This window comes from Caretta caretta, chromosome 6, assembly GCF_965140235.1.
Source record: "Caretta caretta isolate rCarCar2 chromosome 6, rCarCar1.hap1, whole genome shotgun sequence".
Classification (NCBI taxonomy): domain Eukaryota; kingdom Metazoa; phylum Chordata; order Testudines; family Cheloniidae; genus Caretta; species Caretta caretta.
The window spans coordinates 125,983,892-126,000,876 of record NC_134211.1 but is presented as its reverse complement, the minus strand read 5'-3'; the positions used below and the strand labels follow the sequence as shown (position 1 = coordinate 126,000,876).

The following is a 16,985-nucleotide window of genomic DNA, read 5'->3' as shown; positions in this document are numbered from 1 at the left end:
CTTAAGACAGACAGACAATTGCAGGGTTAGGCCTTAAACAAAGAAGCAGATATTTTCTGTCTTCAGAAAGATTTTACATTAACCAGGAACTCCATAAACCCTGATATTTACAAATGAATTTATGTTTTCCTGCTTCCTCACATCGAATTTCTTTCAAAATAACCAAGGTACTAATCACAGAACAAAAAACCCAAAAGGTTTTCATCTTAGCTGAAACTACAGATGACAAGTCACCAGTTAAATATCAGAATGGTTAATAGTAGTGTACTTAGCTCAACTATAAAAATCAAGCAAGCTGCCCCACTTCCAAGCATTATCAGGCAAGTAACAGCCTGCAGTTTTATAGATATAATTTGGTCCTGGTTATAAAATTCAGGAAAAAAAAGTCTCATACCTCTTTTCCATGTGGACACAAAGTATTTCACAATTATAATATTGCCCCTATACCCCTCCCCAAATATTAGTGCTCCCTATCTGTTAACAAAGTAAAGTGACAGGCTGCTATAATGAACTCTTTTTGGAAAAGACACAATGTAACTGAAAATTGAATCTATTTCCCAAGCATTAGTTCCACTTGTTAGGACAACTGCAGTCTAAAAAGTCTCTGAAGCCCCACTCTGGTACAGGACTGTGGTTATACCTAGTCATTGGTGTAAATAACTGTACAGATTTTTTTTTTTTTGAAAGTTTACTCTGAGGCAGTGTAAAAATATCCCTTTTAACGAGAAAGATCATTTAAACAGGAGGTTCTGATTGATCTTAACCTGCCCCAACACCCATATAACTGGATTTTAAGTGCAAGTTACCACAGATCTGAGTATGGGGTACAGTAATAGAGGACCAGCTAAAACTTATGATGAACAAATATCTTCACAAAAAAGGAATGACCATAACTAACTATTCTCTTTTGTCCTCTTGTATTCTTTGAATACAAGCACTAGACTGATAAAGCAAAGGAAGAGTTGGCTAAACCTTCTTCTACTCTGACTTCCTCAAAGAAACCTGACTGGAAGGTGCTGTTCTTTACAGGCCTTTAAAGTGGAAATCCAAGGCTGGAGGGTACCCAGATAAAAGCCTTCTGTGATCCCTATCTTTTTCACCTTTATCAGGGTATCTATCTTGTATTTAAGAAAAAGTGGGGAAGGGAACTAGATTTCCATTATTCCTAAGATGTCCACAATTAAATATGTAATTGCTACTTGCTCAAGACTCTACCACTATTTATGTTCTTAACCAACAAAAATACTTATGTGCTTATGCGTTATTAGATTATGAGGATATGTAGGATACTCTGACTGGCTTCAAAAGAAAGCAGCAATTGTGGGTAATCAATAAGCTGGGGTATACAAAGTTGTAAGAGTTATTTTGAGACCATTCTAGTATGGTAAAGGTAGCTATTCAAGAATTACCTTGTCATTGGCATTTTGCAGTTGCTTGTGTAGTGACATCACTTCCTGTTTAAGAGCCTCCTTCTCCTGCTGGGTCACCCGTAGGTCTGATTTTAGCCGTGACAGTTGAAGGTTGATATTTTGTAGAGCTTCATCTAGACTCTGGACCTGAAATGCACAAGAAAGGACAGCTTTAGACTTGCAATGAAGAAACAGGTTTCAGAGGAACAGCCGTGTTAGTCTGTATTCGCAAAAAGAAAAGGAGTACTTGTGGCACCTTAGAGACTAACCAATTTATTTGAGCATGAGCTTTCGTGAGCCACAGCTCACTTCATCAGATGTGGTGAGCTGTGGCTCACGAAAGCTCATGCTCAAATAAATTGGTTAGTCTCTAAGGTGCCACAAGTACTCCTTTTCTTAATGAAGAAACAGACATTCTTAGTGATTGCCTGCTGGTCAAAGCAAAATAAAACAAACAGTGAATTTATAATCAGTATATAAATTTGGTACAAGAGCGATTTATCTGTGGAGGTGCCTATAACAGGAGTATAGCAAGGATCATCGAGGATCCTTAATGAATGAGGCGATGAATAGGATCTCTGCCTGACACAAGGAAGAGGTGAAGAAGAAGAATCATAATTCTGTCAGCTATTCCAGAAAGATGCCAGATGACTTGAGCTGCCATTACAAGTTACCAGCCACATAACACACTGAATGCGACACTCATGCATCTGCCTTCCCCTCCCATAATATTTTCCTGCTCAAGGAGGAAATGTGAAGGATTTCTGTTGAGGTTACTCCTGGCAATCCAGGGCAACTATGGTACCACAACTGCTGTCAGCCAAGCAAGGCGCCTCTTAGGGTGACCAGACAGCAAGTGTGAAAAATCGGGACCGGGGTGGGGGGTAATAGGAGCCTATACAAGAAAAAGCCCCAAATACTGGGACTGTCCCTATAAAATCAGGACATCTGGTCACCCTACCGCCTCTTCTCCTTTCCTCCCCTGGCAGGGAGAAGAGAGGCAGCAGCAGGAGAGGAAAAGGTTGTGGTGTTTAGTACTAGCTGGTGCAGAATCTCTTTACAGGTATACCAGGGAACTGGGAAGCAGGCGTCAGCAAACAGGAATCTAACTGTAGAAGTGAAACCACAGCTATCCCCCCAGGGAGAAATTTACCCAGCGCATGTTACACGTTCACTCGCCCCTGTGATAAATTTACTAAAGGAGCGCCTCAAAATGCCCCAGGTATGAATTGCATATCACCTTTGTACACACCAGACAAGAGGACTATTTGGTGCGAACTCCTGCCTGGTCCAAGGGGTGAACAAAAATGTCTATGCTTCAGAAGGATCAAAACAAACCATATTACTGTACCTTTTCTTGGGAGACCGTGAGCTGCGTTTTCAGTGTCTGACCTTGTTGTTCCCAGGACTTTTGCTCCTGCTTCAAGCTGGCAAGAACATTCTCTAAGAAGTTCACTTTAGCTACCTGAATTGAGAGCAAGGAAGAATATATCGAATGACAATGTACCACTAGTCTGTAAGCAAAATATTGCGAGGGATTTCTCTCTCCAGCTCATGTTGACTTTGCTGAGAGTTGAGCTGCATGGGGTTTCAGATAATGGAAGTGTAGTATAGCAAGGAACTAACAGGAATATATACAATTTGCATGCTAGTTACACTGCTTGAGTTCTAAGCCACCAGTTTAGAAAAGAAAGGCGCAAATTATAGTGAAAATACAATCTTGTTGCCAGCTGCCTTTTTGACTGGTGGTTTTATTACATCTACTAAAGTACATTGTACAATCAAGGTTGGGTGTACTCCAGGCTGAACTGGACCTCAGCTCTGCATCAAGATCCCTGGGTTCTTGATGTGGAAAAAAATGTTTAAATTAAACTGAAATAGGACACTCAATCCAGAATGTAAGAGTGGTCACTCAGATTTGCACCAAAATAACAAAGTGTGAATTGAATTAGTTATTTCCTTTCCAGCTTGTGTATCAAAAAGCTCTTAAACGAAATCATAAGAAACCCAATTTAACCCAAAATGAGAGCATCCACATAGCCTTTTACACTGATTTAACTAAAAAGATTTCAAATCAAACCTTAAATTAAACCAGTGCAAAGTTTGCATGTAGACGAACCCCAAGGTCTAGAAACCACATTTTTTAAAATGAAAGCTTAGATTCTGGAGCACAAATTTGCTACAATTTGATTCTACAGCAAATTCCAAACATGGCAGAGCTCATGGAGGCCCAGATAGAAATACTGAAATAGTATCAGACACACATTTGTGTGGGGAAAAAATAGCAAAGTTATTTCATAGAGTAATGTACTGTATAGGAATTAGGGCTGGATACAGCAAGTGGTTTGAGATATGGGTAAGCGTTTGCAGTTCTTATTACCTTATCAACACATCTGTTTAGTTCCTCACTGAGGGCTTCTTTTTCTTTCAGCAGCTTTTCATTTTTTGTTATTACACTTGAAATTTCATTTTGGAAGTCAGAGAGATCAGGACATCTGGGCAGCTGTGGGAGACAGAAATCCCCCAGATCTTGTCATCTTATCAAGTAGCATTTCTGCTGCTGTTTATGACTTTATTCACAAACGTTTTAGACAGCTATTTCTATAGGGATCAGGGCCTCGTCATGCTAAGCACAGTACAAATATATTTAAAAATACAGTCTCTGCTTTGGTTTAGGTGAAAGCTACAGTTAATTTCAACAAATTGTTTTTCCAGGTCTTTCTGAAAACTGTTCCGCCTGTATGCTAAAAGCAAGACATCACAACAGCAAACAGAGTGAAAGTATAGCAATTGAGAGGAGACAGAATTTTTAGTCAGGTTGTTTAAAATACTGTTTTGCTTTTGTTAATGCTCATGTAACTTTGACTAATGCTTAGGATAAAGGAAGCCTTTGTTAAAGATTCAGCACCCTCCAGTCTTCAACTAATGGGTCAGAGCTGAAACATTCTGGAGAGTTCCCAGAAGTTCACCAGCAAAACCATGGTAGACCAGGGGCTTACACGCCTGATATTTCTAAAAAGTGAAAAACCCAAGCACAATGGCCTTTACAAAACCACAAACACAAGCTAAAAATGCTCTCTGCGGCAGAGTAAGACTCCAGGAGCGCTGCGGGACATGACATCGCTAAAAACAGCAGTGTAGACAGGGGAGGCACTGCCTGGGTGTGTAAAGAGCCATTCAGTCTTAAAGAGGATACGTTTTGCAGTTATGCAAGAGGATGAAATTGAGTTCATGGAGACCACATCAAAAGGGTTAATAATCCGACCCTGATGGCAACTTTCATTCGTGATTTGAGATCACAATATGTTAGCATGATTCCATTGGCTCTAATGTGACTATTTATTTAAATGAAATTGTCATATCAACACTTCCAGTAAAATTTACATGTACTGAAGCCTTCTAGGGATAAGGCATCAATTGGTGCAGCAATCAGAAGTCTCCTGTAGAGGCATCCTGAAACTGACTAATCCTTAACTGGGAGACCATGTGGATATGACCAGCTGCTACAGAGAATCAGGAATCACAACTGGATAAAATGCCATATTTTTTAATATTACTTTCTATCCATTCATTGTCAAGACAAGGCTCCCAAAGCCCATTGCTTTGGAACATCTGTTGGTGGAAGACCCAGTGGAACAACAGTCGTCACTGCCTTCAGAGCAAATTTATGAACAGCCGTGTGCACACTGGGACATTGTTGCAAGGATATTTGCATTCCTCTTTTGTCATTGCCTTCCTGTACAAACAAGCTAATTACCTCAAACACAGTTAGGAGAGCAGAATATAAATGCTAAGAGCAACCATCCTGCCAGCTGTATAAATTCACCATCTGCACAGTCTGGCCTAGAACAGGGACTGTCTTTACCTGTTTGGTCTTCTCCAGTTCCTGTTTGAGGAGGTGGTTTTCCTGCTCCAGAAAACGAGTTTGAACCTTGATTTTAGACAGCTCGGTCTCCAAGGAAGACACCAGAGTTGATGACTGGGGAAAGTAAAAAACAAAAAAAACGCTAAGTGAACTGGATCTCCATCTTCATGGAGAAATTCAGGATCACACAAAAGACTAATTCAGGAGACAGTCTGCGCAACAGCACTGGGCAAACTGTCTAGGCCATAAGAAAAGGAGGACTTGTGGCACCTTAGAGACTAACCAATCTATTTGAGCATAAGCTTTCGTGAGCTACAGCTCACTTCATCGGATGCACCAAAAGCTTATGCTCAAATAAATTGGTTAGTCTCTAAGGTGCCACAAGTACTCCTTTTCTTTTTGCAAATACAGACTAACACGGCTGTTACTCTGAAACCCGTCTAGGCCATAGTGGCTCCAACAAAATACCTATGTTAGAATTTTGTGGAAACAGGAGAGCCATGGTCTCTTAGCCTTCCCTAGGATTAGTTTTTAAAATGGAAGTGCGCTCTTCTACCCGCTTCTCAATCCCCCTTTTAAACACTGCCAAAGATCAGACCCTCTGATGCAGTTTCCCTCCCGGTCTCCACTTCTACAAACACCCATGTTTGCAGATGGGATTTAAAGAACAGTTTTGAAAGACTATGCACTGCTAAGAGATAGAGTGGTTGCTAGTTTCATGGGGGTGTCTGTGCAATAGCATTCTTTCCTGAAATCCAGTAGTGTCACACCGTTAACCATGAAATTGTATTACGCCGTACCTTAACTTGACAGTTTTCCAGTTCCTCTTTCAGCTTTGATCTCTCCCGTTCCCATTCTTCCAGTGTACACTTCCCCACTTCCTTTTCTTTTTGCCTGAGGATTCTTGCCAGCCGTTGATTAAGATCCTGCATGTCTGCTTGGTTTTTTGAATTCTTTTGACTAAGTTCTGCATTTTCAAAGTCTAGCTGCTGGTTCTTGGCTTTCAAATCTGATACCTGATTAAAACAGGAAGTATCAGAAATGACTAAATATATCTCTCCTGCACTGAAGAATAGGTTTAGGCATTACATACACAGTACAGTATTTCTTTCATGCAAAGGGAATGGTTCCTATCCAGATTCTAATTCAGAATATGATGGCATGACCTACTTAAGCTGCTATGCTTTCCCAACAGCAGTATTCTACCTAAGCCAGTCAGAACTCCAGTAACATATAAGTTTATTTGCTCTCGTTGTCATCTGTCTTGTTCAGTCATTCTATGAAGAAATTTTAAGCTAAGCCAAACAGCACCACATTCTAACGCAGTTCACTTTCCTGATAGTTTGCTATGACTGACAAATCTCTACTCATCAATCCCTTAAAATTAAGGACTTGTCTACTCTTGCTGCGCTGCAGAAGTGCTTAGGGAAGATGCTACCTATGCCGACGGGAGAGCTTCTCCATCTCCCTCTGAGACAGTAGTTAGGTCAATGAGAGAAGCCCTCCCATCGACAGAGTGCTGTCTACACCGAGAGTTAGTGGGGTATAAACATGTCTGGTCTACACTGGGGGCGGGGGTATCGATCTAAGATACGCAACTTCAGCCATGAGAATAGCGTAGTTGAAGTTGACGTATCTTAGATTGATTTAGAATCACTTACTTCTCGTCCTCATGGTGTGGGATTGATAGTCGCTGCTCGCCCATCGACTCCGCTTCCGCCTCTCCCCGTGGTGGAGTTCCGGAGTCGACGGCAGAGCCATCAGGGATCGATTTATCACGTCTACACTAAATGCAATAAATCGATCCCCGATAGATAGATCACTACCCACCAATCCGGCAGGTAGTGTAGACATACCCTTAGGGACACCCCTAAGCGAAGGAGTTACACTGATATAAGTATGTATTTTCATTAGGAAGTCTTTCCAGGTTGAACAAAACAGAAAACACCTTAAAAAGTCTGTAAACTACTCTAAGTACCTAGGTAATGAAAGAGTGCAATTACCTCTAATGCAATATGTCAAGGAAACCTTTCACCAATACTGAACAGTGAAGGAGAACCTACAGTCATTTTAGAATATCTTTGAATGTAATGTATGCAAGGTGCATCTCCTCTTGCCTTCATGATATTTAAACTACGGGGCAGAAATTACCTTCTGCACTGAATGTCTCTTTACAGAAGAGACTTAGGAGGAAGCCTCAGTCTACATACCTGTTTTCTCAGGTTGTCAACCATCTTCTGCACGGCCACCTTCTCCTTTCTTATAGACTCTACTTTTTGCCTAAATAATGGACATTGAACAAAAGTATGGTAAACGGTTGTTTTTTTACGACATGCTATTGGAGAACTGGTTTAAAACGCACCATCCTTCCATCCTAAATAGTCATGGCTGAAAAATTCCTGGTTAGTAGTAGAAAGGCAGGGGATGGATCACTCAACAACTGCCTGGTCTGTTCGTTCCCTCTGAAGCACCAGACAGAGGCCACTGTCGGCAGACAGGATACTGGGTTAGATGGACTTTTGGTCTGACCCAGTAGGGCCGTTCTCATGTTCTTAAGGCAGGGGACTGCTGTTCTCACATAGTCACAGTCAGTGCTCGCCTTCCCTCTCTCCCCTCAGGGACTGATGTACTTGGTTCAAGAAAAACTTCCCCCTCTTTTCTGGAAGGCTCTGGCAATCCAAGGACCACATGTTTGACAGTGCTTCAGGAGAGAGATGGAAGTCAATGCATGCAAATGCTCCTTCCCCCACCCCCACTTATTCATGGTAGATGTCTTTGGGCACATCATTTCTGCACATCAGAAGCAACAAGGCCACTGCAAGCAGGTAGACCTGGTTGCTAAGCAATGTCAGCAGCTGCACAGTGCTTGGCCTGTGGAACACATCGGCAGATAGCTCCTCCGCCTGCCTTCCCACGTGCACACGGGGTGGCTATTTCTGCTGCTAAGCAAGGGGAGGGAGAGCATTAGTACACATGCTCAGTAGATCATTTAGTAGGTGATGTGCTTCTCTGGTGAGAGAGGTACCCTTTCCCCATCTGGCAACGTGCAGAGCAAGCAGAGGCTAGTATGAGCTCATATGCTGCCAAAACTCTACAGCGAATAAGTGCAGTCACTGAAAAGAATCACTGCCATTTTAAAGGCATGCAGCATTTCTAACAAGCAAGAGAACTTTGAGACGGACTTTTTACAACAGTGTAATGCTGTTGCAAAAAAAAGCAAACATCATTCTGGGATGTATTAGCAAGAGTATTGTAAGCGAGACACGAGAAGTAATTCTTCCGCTCTACTCCGTGCTGATTAGGCCTCAACTGGAGTATTGAGTCCAGTTCTGAGTGCCACATTTCAGGAAAGATGTGGACAAATTGGAGAAAGTCCAGATAAGAGCAGTAAAAATGATTAAAGGTCTAGAAAACATGACCTATGAGGGAAGATTGAAAAACTTGGGTTTGTTTAATCTGGAGAAGAGAAGACTGAGAGGGGACATGATAACAGTTTTCAAATACATAAAAAGTTGTTACAAGGAGGAAGGAGAAAAATTGTTCTCCTTAACCTCTTAGGATAGGACAAGAAGCAATGGGCTTAAATTGCAGCAAGGGTGGTTTAGGTTGGACATTAGTAAAAACTTCCTAACTGTTAGAGTGGTTAAGCATGGGAATAAATTGCCTAGGGAGGTTGTGGAATCTCCATCATTGGGAATTTTTAAGAGCAGGTTAGACAAACACTTGTCAGGGATGGTCTAGATCATACTTAGTCCTGCCATGAGTGCAGGGGACTGGACTAGATGACCTCTCGAGGTCCCTTCCAGTCCTACGATTCTATCCCAGAAGAGCAATAAGGGTGCTGTTTTTCTTGTTCACATTAAAGCTCACAATTAAAACCAGGAAGCACATGCATCATATGCCACTTTGTATTCTTACCACATTTCTTCTCGAGATCCATTTAGCTCCCGTAGTTTCAGGTTAGAAACACTTCCTTCCTCATTTAAAAGGGTTATTTCATTCTTCAGAATAGCATTTTCTTCTCTGAGCTTCTCGGCCTCACATCTACAGTATAGAGATAAGACAGCTGAAACACACCAATCTTCTTGTACCTCGTCCAGCTCCATTGGTAGAAGACAAAACACTCATTACAAAAGGCAAATTACTTCTGACAACTGAAACAGCAGAACTTCCCGTTGATAAATATCATATGGATCAATTTACATGGCTTTTATGTAATGCTTATCAAGAGCACCTCCCAGAGCATTGCATAGGTGCTGTTTTAATTTCATGTATTAATTGCATAAAAAGAAGTCTGTTACACTGAAATGTGATTGCAAACTTAAATTACACCTCTGTAATCCAGTAAAAATTTCAGTGTATAATTTTACAGAACTTTTTGTTTGTAACGTGATTTGAAGACAATGTAATAGTTCAGACAGTTTGAAATCAATTGTTTTGCCGCACTTTGCATATTGTAATGTATTAGACCATCTGTTTCGGGAATAGCAGTTCAATACAATGGGAATACCAGCATGAGAAGAAGCAGAATTTGACCTGTCTTTTCTTTTGTTTGCAATTTTAGAGTAGATGCTTTTAAAATCAGGTTCTAGTCATGATGCAACACTTGAAAGGGTCATTCCAGGCTTCCCATAAGAATTTAATAAAAAGTTAGCAGCCATTTGTAACCACTTTGTGTAATCTCAAGAGAATTAATTCTTTAACTGCTAAACTTCAGCAAAAATGCAGGTAATTTATTATGAGCTACATGTGTTCTTAGTTATGCTGGTATTTACCATGTCACATACTTAATGGCTTCTGAAGGATTTAAGTACTCCTATTGAGAAAATTACTAAGATTTTTTAGTGCTAACTTTAACATTTGAGAAAATTGCAGCTCTGTTACCCTGAGTTACAGGCCAAGAACTAAGGCAAGAGAAGCGGAGAGATTATTAGTATGAAAGTTAAAAGCACTCCAAAGAAGTTACAGTAATGTTCTTTCACATTAAAATGTTTGTTTCATTGAGACTTGTTAACTAAAATACACTCTGCAAAAATAAATACATACAATCACACTGAACAGTTGACAAATTGCTCTTGCGTTACCGTCACTGCTTTTAGAATACCATCACGTACATAACTGCACAGAAAATTAAAATTAACCTACAAACTTTCATAATCCACATTAAAGTAGTTTGCTTACAAGTCATTACAGTCCAAGGCACTGTCTTCTAGTCAAGGTTAATCTACTTGTTAATGTGATGCAAGCATAAGGAAGTCAGTAGCAGTTACATGCCAGTCAATGAATGCTAGCAGGTTAGTAGTTTTCTAAGCACAGCAAGCAGCAAAGTTAGATTTTTGCGGGGAGCACAAATATGTCCCAATTTTTTTAAAGTGTACATTACCTCAGGAGTTCAGCTTTTTGCTGTAGCTCACTACATGTGCTTTGCAAATCATGTATCGCTGAATACAACTCCTCTTTCTCATCTTGAGAATACATCTCTTTTTGCTTAACCAGAGATGTAACTTTCTCTTTCAGCTTCCTGTTGAGCTCTTGTAGCTCTCTTTTCTCCGTTGCCAGGTCTTTTATTGTGGTCTCACATTGGCCATGTTTGTCTTGCAGGACTTTAAACATTAAAGTATGTTCTTCCAGTTTTCCAAGTCTGTGCTGCAGTCTTAAGTTCTCACTGTGCATCTCTATCTTTTCCTGTGCATATTGGTCACGGGCATCTTCCAGTTCCTTAACTTTTTCCAGGAGCTGTGTTTTTTCTTGCCTGAGTTTGACACTTTCTTGATTACTTTCTTCTAACCTGAGCTGCACGCTTGTAAGTCTTGGTACATTCTCTTCTAGTTTTTTATTTTGTTCAAACAACTTTATCATTTCAGATTTCAGGCCCTTGTTTTCTTGCTGGATTTCTTCCTGTAAGGACAGAAGTGTAGATTGTGCCCTTGATCTTTCTTCTAGCTCTTCAATCTTTTCCCAAAGCTGAGGTACTAGACTGTTCTGCTCTCCATTCTCTTTAGATGCTCCATAGACCGTCTCAAGTTGGAGAGAAGCTTCAGTTATTTCCTCAGCCTTCTTTAGTTCAGTCTGTAGCCTAGAAACTTCAGAACAAAGCTCTTTACAGGCTGTAGCATGAGCAGACGTTATTTTTGCCACCTTGCTATCTTCCTGAGAACATTCCTTCTCTCTTTTAACATCTTCATAGAACATCTTCAACTTGGGAACCACCTCAAAGATTTTCTCAGGCTCTGTCTGTCTCATTTCCAGCACAGACACTTTGGAAGCCTGATCTTGCTTCTTGTCATTAGCTTCATTATATTCTGCTTCCAATACCATTGTACTTTCCAGAAGCTGACCAATCTGTATTTTCAGGGCATGGTTCTCTACCTTAATGTCTTCATACATCTTCTTTAGACTGGAATAAGCCTCAACCATTTCTTCAAACTCCTTAGTTTTAGCCTCCAACAATGAAAGAACAAGCAAGTTTGCTCCATGATCTGTCTCTTTACTGCCATCTTGCAGATTTTTGAGAACATTACCCTCAATTTGCTCTATCCTGTCTTGCACCTGAGATTCTTCCATCTCAGAATTTGATTGGTCAAAACTGGAAAGTTTTCCTGACTCTTGCTCCAGTCGCTGTAACCGCTGCTGTAGCCTGACAATCTCAGAAACCATTTTCACATTTTCCTTCACAGCCTGCTCATGCACCTTCTGTAGGTTTGTAAGAACCTCTCCATCCTCTTCCAATTGTTGCAAGCCAGACAGTGCTGAAACCTTGCTCTTCACTTCTGCATATTCATTTGCCAAGGCATTGTAGTCATTCCTGAGTTTGGCAAAATCAAGTGTTTCCTGCTGCAATTTCTTTATTGTTTCTTGAAGCTTTAAGATTTCCAAACTCATCTGTGCCTTCTCTTTTTCTGCTCTCTCGTGGGTCTCTTTGTTTAAACCCTCTAAAGCAAGAAGTTTGGAATTCAGTTTGTATTTCTCTTGCTCATATGCAGTCTCAAGCACTTCAAGCCTTTGGCTAACCAGCTTCCTTTTTTCCTCTACCACAGACATTTGTTCTTCTCTGTCTTTTAGCTCTCTTTCATAATCATTTTGTTGCTGCAATATTTTATTCTGCAACTTGTCCTCTTGTTTTTCAGCAACATTTCTCAGATCCTGCAGCTCTTTCTGGAGCTGCTCCTTTTCACACATTAACTTGTTCACAAGTTCCTTGAAATTCTTCTCTAGGAGTTCTTTCTCCTGTGTTAGTACAAAAGAAATGGCCTTTTTGCTCTCCAGCATTTCCTTCAGTTGCTCTTGGGCTTCAGCACATTCCTGGATGATTTCATCCTTTTCGAATTCCCACTGAGATTTCTCCTCATGCTGTTGTTCGGCGAGTTCTTGCAGCTCTCGTTGGTAGCGTTCTTCAAGATTTCGTAGTGCTTCTTCATACTTGTTCACAATCGTTTGTCTGTCGACAGAAAACTGAGTTTCTGTCTGAGATGTTCTTCTGTTATACTCAGTTTCCATTTTTTTCCTAAATATGGTCAACATAACACATTACTAAAACCTCTGCCAATTCCAGAAAATATGTCTGTTTTCAAACTATTTAACGAAACAACTGAAATTTACACATTTAATCACGTTTCAGACCAATATATTCAATAGCTGGATTTTTCTTTTGAGACCCAGAGTTACATTTGAGAGAGACAACCTGTTCCGATTCAAAAAAATCTACTTGCCTGGCAAAGAACATAACTCATGCAGTATTCTCAGTGGTAGTTGTGACGTTATTGACTTAAACTGGGACCGTACAGAACATTGTTGCAACCAAGGCCCTGTAGTGGCACCAAATCTTGTATAAAGGGGGTCAAATAAGGTGTCTAAGACAAGGTTATGGTTTGCTGGTTGTGATTACGCTATCTGTGTGCATGTATCATTTTTGCATTTAAAGATATAAATATTGGCTCTATACTGTCTGTGTTTCAAACTTGTGCTATGCTTCTGGGTGACACCCCAGACAAGTTGGTGTCAGCTCTGCCTAGCCTGCTTGATGGCCCATTAAGGGCCATCAGCTATACTACTAACCCATTGAGAGAAGGCAGACACACCTTGTGACACAGCAAGGCATGCAGGGACCTGCCTATGGACAGAATTCTGAGGTTTTTCCAGGCCATGTGATGGACAGCTCGTCTTTGAAACAAAGAAAAGAAAGACCACATGGCAAGAGAATATAAAAAGCTGCTGCAACTCCTCCATCTTGTCTTCAATCCTGCTTCATACCTCTGGAGGGACTTTGCAACAAACGGAAGCTCTACACAAAGGACTGATGACCTATCCCAGCTGTGGATGTATCCAGAGCCTTGATTTGAACCTACAGTTTATTTCATCACTGCTACAAGCCTGAACCAAGAACTTTGCCATTACTGTGCGTAATTGATTCCAATTAACCAATTCTAGCTCTCATCTGTATCTTTTTCCTTTTATGAATAAACCTTTAGATTTTAGATTCTAAAGGATTGGCAATAGCATCATTTGTGGGTAAGATCTGATTTGTATATTGACCTGGGTCTGGGGCTTGGTCCTTTGGGATCAGGAGAACTTTTTTCTTTTACTGGGGTAATGGTTTTCATCACCATTTGTCCCCATAACGAGTGGCACTGGTGGGGATACTGGGAAACTGGAGTATCTAAGGAAATTGCTTGTGTGACTTGTGGTTAGCCAGGGGGGTAAAACCAAACTTTTCTCTGTTTAGCTGGTTTGGTTTGCCTTGCCTTGGTGTGCATAGAAACCCCAGCCTTGGGCTGTAATTGCTTAAACAATTGTAATTGTTTTAAGGAATTTGTCAAGAATTGGCACTCTCAGTTGGGTCCCACCAGAACCAGCATTGTTACAGTAGTCTTACCAAAAATAGGCACCAGTTGATTCACATGAGTGGAACCCTTTCAATGATGCTTCACATGAGAGAAAGGGGTCTCTGCTCTGATCAACTTTCAGGTTCAGGGCCAGAGATTTAGCTTTTGGGTTTGAGAACCCAAGCAGTAATTTTAAAAAGTCTTTCAATAAATACACAAAGAATGTAAAGGGCATGGACACTGAATTGGATTTACCAATTGACTGTGCTTTAGGTCCTATTAACTAGTTTGATTTTATATCTATATTTATCAGCAGTTGAACTGAAACCAATATTAAGCATCCAGTCTAAAAAACAGAAGAAAAGGCTTTTGGGTACCAACAGTTTCACATATAACAATAAAAACAGCTCTTCTAGTATAGTTCTTACTATTAGAACTTGAAAGAAGAGTCAAAACAGATTAAAGATCGGGAATAACCTCTTCTGAACTAGTTCAGTCTCGGTGTACCTGCCTAGCAGATAGCCCAAACAGTGCCGTCTCACCTTTCTTCTTGGAGTTCCTGTTGGTGTTTTTCCAGCAATTTGTGTTGTAGCTCTTCCCTCTCAACAGCATGCTTTTCTGTCAGGCTTTTCAGCTGCTCATGGAAACCACGTTCTACCTCCCCCTTTTCTTCTTGCAGGGTCTGCACCAGAGCTCTCATCTTTTCTTCCATCCAAATCCCATTCTGAACCAGCGCCTCCCGTTCTCGGTTAAAACTCTCTTGTACCTGCTCCAGCCTAACCTGGAGCTCTTCCTCATGTCCTAGCTTCAGCAGTTCTTGGAGATTAGCCTTTTCCTTATCAAAGCTCATCTGTAAGTCGTTTCTCTCCTCATTATGTTTACAGTCAATCCTTTCTTGTTCCTCTTTGAGCATCGCTGTCTCTCCCTGGAGTGCTTCAATTTGGTTTCTAAGGGCACTTATTTGCTTTTCCATGGTTTGCCTCTCTTCATTATATTTCTTCACCATGTTTTCTTGCTCCTTTTCACAATGGGTCTTGGTCTCAACTAGTTTTTCATAATTGCTCATCTGTGTTAAAAGTAAAATGCAGTGGTTTATTTTCTAGCTTACAGAGGAGCAATATTCTCATTTGCACATTAGTGTCTTAAACTGCCTTTCCTCACAGAAGCAGAATAGGAACGTTAGAGCAGTCAGCTTGATTTCTTAAAGTGGCAAGGATAATATTTACACATATACAAATGAAATTAACATTGCATGTTTTTATTAAACCAACAAAAGAAAGCAGGGTCCCAACTGATTTTCACGAGTCAGGAAGACCAGAGTTTGTGGTCCTGTTTTAACTTTAGTCAAAATCCTTCAGTTAAGCTTTTCATTGTTGATTCACCAAGAAAGTAAATATATTAAGCCATGCAAAAGAAAAGAGATCTGCTCTTCAAGGAAAAACTGATTCCCAGAAGCAGCAAACTATTGTGTCTCTCCCCTCCATGCTTCCTATCCCCAATTGTGGGGGGGTCATCAGTTTTGTTAGATTACAAACTCTCGGTGTCTGAGACTCCCTTTTACACAGTTGTATTGTATGTATGGATGCAAACTAGGTATATTTTCAGCTGGGAAGGTGGGATAAGGAGATAGTCTGAAAATCCCCACACTATCACAGGATGGGCCACAGTTTAATTTTGCCAAGCTGCTTAAACTTCACTTTTATCAACTTTCCATCCAATAGGAGAAAGTTTAGAGGCCAACCCAGACACACAGCTGGGGATTACAGGTAAATGGCAGCAAGAAAATGAACATCCAAGGCCACGTCCCTCCCAAGGGAACCATGAAGAGGTGAGGGAATTTCCGAGACTTTATTTGTGAATGAAGATAGCTTACTGTGTCTTTGAGCTCCTGTTTCAGATGCTGTAGCTCCTTGTGGTGTTGCTCCTTCATTCGTTCTATGACCATTTCTGCTTCTATGCTCATATTTAGTGGGTTGCAATCTTCAGAACCAAGCCCTAAAAAAAAAAAAGTGTGTGTGTTTTCTTGAAGCCTCAAGTGACCAGATGTTCAAGCAAAGCACCTCACCATCTACTCTCCTGGATTTATTGAAACTCAAGGACATCAGTGACTTCAGCAGGATTCTGTAACCGTGCAGCTCAGGCTCAAACCATCCCAGAGGCACCTGGGGCGAAGCAATGCCAAGCTTTCATTCCAGTCTCAATTCTTAACACAGTGACCGTCTGCTCCCCAGCGGCAATTCTTCCCCGAGGTTAAATATCAGAATGGGGGCCCCACTCCTGGGCTCTCACTGAACTACCCACAGTGCAGCTTTGGGGGGAAGGGGAGGACGGAGGTGCTGTAAACCTTGCATTAAGCTCCCCTATACACTCTCCCCATGCTGGAATCATTGGGCACAGACCTCATCAGCCAGTGTCAATCTGAACAGCCGTCAGACATCTTTGACTTCTGCTAGCTGAAGCCATAGCCAGGAATCATTGCTGCATACGGCCACTGGAGCCGTTCTCTCTACGCCAGCTTCATGTCACCAGAGGTTCCACCTTGCAAGGGGGCAGTTCTCCCTGGACCAGATAGGTCAGCTCTGGGGCCTGGCTTGGCTGGCAGCTTGGCATACAGCAGCTGCACCACACTAAAAGAAATGGCCCATCCTCTGCCTGGTCTCATGTTGCCTTGCTGGGGTGGTGGACGTGGTGGTGCAGGATTAGATAGGTACAAAAAAAGTTACCTCAGTTTAGTGAAGGAAAATATACATGTTTTGTAGATTAAGGAAAATAAACGGGTTTTAGCAGCCATGAGAAACTTTGAAAATATAGGAAGAAAAATGTACTTGGCAAGATCAGTCGTAAAAATGCTGCGCTCAAAATGTGACGGATAAGAAAGAGACGCCTCTG

General features: G+C 41.1%; 1 protein-coding gene across 9 annotated transcripts in view; it reads right to left on the bottom strand.

Annotated features, from left to right (window-relative positions):
• The window catches only part of NIN (ninein), a 110,010-nt gene that overhangs the window by 23,355 nt on the left and 69,670 nt on the right, over positions 1-16,985 (bottom strand). For 7 of the 9 annotated variants that reach the window (XM_075130012.1, XM_075130011.1, XM_048852678.2 and 4 more), the window contains exons 16-25: positions 15,970-16,091; positions 14,639-15,162; positions 10,658-12,778; positions 9,193-9,318; positions 7,485-7,554; positions 6,075-6,290; positions 5,275-5,388; positions 3,790-3,912; positions 2,761-2,874; positions 1,410-1,556 (exon numbers count right to left, since the gene is read on the bottom strand). In XM_075130012.1, the coding sequence (XP_074986113.1) occupies positions 1,410-1,556; positions 2,761-2,874; positions 3,790-3,912; positions 5,275-5,388; positions 6,075-6,290; positions 7,485-7,554; positions 9,193-9,318; positions 10,658-12,778; positions 14,639-15,162; positions 15,970-16,091 (3,677 nt within the window). The remainder of the gene's footprint in view (positions 1-1,409; positions 1,557-2,760; positions 2,875-3,789; positions 3,913-5,274; positions 5,389-6,074; positions 6,291-7,484; positions 7,555-9,192; positions 9,319-10,657; positions 12,779-14,638; positions 15,163-15,969; positions 16,092-16,985) is intronic. The other 2 variants (XM_075130017.1, XM_075130018.1) reach the window with 1 other exon arrangement.